Below are 2,080 nucleotides of genomic sequence, written 5' to 3'. Positions count from 1 at the left end.
ATCTCGAGGAGGACTGGCACCAGTTTTGGACGAAAACGTAGGAACCAGACCGCATTCAACATTCTGCTTTTGTCGATTGGACGACGGTAAGTTTTTTACATTTTACTCTCTTTATTATTTTAAAGTATTATTTATTTGCCATTATTTTCATCTTACAATTTTTTGTTTCTAAGATTCTAGCATTAATTTACTACTACGCTGATAAAAAATTTTGTCTACAGAATGATGAGAGGTGGGCAGTGGTGGGCGTCAGCACGTTTCAGATGGTGGTCTCATGATGATTTACGTGTGATGATGGTGGTGTAAAAAGAATCAGCTCGTTGGCTGTTCGACTGACACTCTGAAGTTCGGATGACATCTTGTGTGCCGACCAGATGGTGATGGTCGGTGCAATGAATTACATAACGACGATTTTTGAAGTAAGGTTTAGTTTTGTTTTTTTATTTCTCTCATTCATTCATTCAATCGTTCGTTTTATCATTCAATATTTCAAATTATTCTTCCATTAATTGATTCGTTAATTCATTCTATCCATTTATTCGTTTCTTTGTTCCTTGATTTACTACTACGCCAATAAAAAAAACTTGTCTATAGAATGATGAGAGGTGGGCTGTGGTGGGCATCAGACCGTTTCAGATGGGGGTCTTATGATGATCGTTCCGATGACAATTCAAGGAAAACAACAACGACGATTTTTGAAGTATGATTTAGTTTTTTTTTACTTTTCTCATTCATTCATTTTATCACTCTCTTTCAAATTATTCCTTAATTAATTGATTGATTGATTCATTAAATCATTGATTGATTAATTAATTAGTTAATTCACTCATTCGACCAATCATCCAATCATTCAGTTAATCATTTATTCGTTCGTTCTTTTGTTCCTTGATTTACTACTACGCTAACAAAAAAACTTGTTTACAGAATGACGAGAGGTGGGCTGTGGTGGGCGTCAGCACGTTTCAGATGGAAGTCTCATGATGATCGTTCCGATGACAATTTGAAGATTACATTAAAGGAAAATTTGTTTTTGTCCCATCGTACCTTTGAAAGTACTCGAATTCGAACAAAGTATTACTTTATTATTTTTATTACTTTTTTCCAATGGCTTGTTTTTTTATTTTAAAGAATCAATATTTTTTTTCAATTTAGTGTTTTCAGTACCCGGTCAAATTCACTATTCCATCGGTGCGTGTCAGATGATGGTCGGTGCAATGGAGGTTCGTCCGTAGGGAGTGAAGAAGTTTCTAGAGAGTACACGCGCTCACATTTACACACACACACATCAACAAAACACAAACATACACAACATCCATTCATTCGGTGTCGTTGTTGTTATGTTTCTCTTCAACTTTCTAATTTCTTTACCGGACTTAATTTAATTCGTAGGTAAGTTAGGGATTGAGATGAGTTGAACAACTGTAGGTAGGCTAGGGCTGCTTAACATTAGTTAAAAAGTTTCAAGTAAAATAAAAACGTTCAAATATGTAAAAAGTAATACCTAAAACATGTAAAATATCTAAAACCTAGAAATACAAATTTGTAGGTAGGTGGGTGAGTTGAGTTAATCATTATAGGTAAGCTAGGGCCCTGAGAGTAATTTAATCGTAGGTAGGTGACTGACTACTATTCTTGCGACACTTTTTACTAGTTTTTTGTGATGTGTTTGTTTTTGCTTCACACCACACACACACACACACACACACACACACACACACACACACACACAAGACAAACTAAATTTTATTCTCTTATCTTTTTGAACAATTTTTCTAATAATGTTTATTTATTTATTTGTAAGGTTTGTAATATTAATTGTATTTCTGGTTTTTTTTTATTTTGGTTATATAATTTTTGGTATTTCCTGATATACTTTGTATATATGCATTTATAAATAATTTCTGGTTGGTATGTTGATTTAGCCATTTAGATATGCTGTGAACTGTTTTTACTGAATGTTCATGTTACGTGAATCATTCTCCGAGAACTTTTTTAAATTTTAATTTTCCGTCATTTTTCATTTATGATTGGTATCAAATAAAAGCAACTGTTGTGTTTTTCTTTCCTTACTAAAACCTCG

At 33.2% G+C, this 2,080-nt stretch overlaps 1 protein-coding gene across 1 annotated transcript in view; it reads right to left on the bottom strand.

Moving 5' to 3' along the window:
* Positions 1–358, bottom strand: part of HELRODRAFT_176610 (hypothetical protein) — a gene marked incomplete at both ends in the record, with an annotated part of 5,728 nt that extends 5,370 nt beyond the window's left edge. Inside the window, one exon of the mRNA XM_009023942.1 lies at positions 287–358. Within this exon, the coding sequence (XP_009022190.1) occupies positions 287–358 (72 nt within the window). The remainder of the gene's footprint in view (positions 1–286) is intronic.
* Between the last annotated feature and the right edge of the window lie 1,722 nt (positions 359–2,080).

This window comes from Helobdella robusta (assembly GCF_000326865.2).
Source record: "Helobdella robusta unplaced genomic scaffold HELROscaffold_38, whole genome shotgun sequence".
Classification (NCBI taxonomy): domain Eukaryota; kingdom Metazoa; phylum Annelida; class Clitellata; order Rhynchobdellida; family Glossiphoniidae; genus Helobdella; species Helobdella robusta.
The sequence above is the reverse complement of the archived record's forward strand: the minus strand, read 5'-3'. Positions and strand labels throughout refer to the sequence as shown.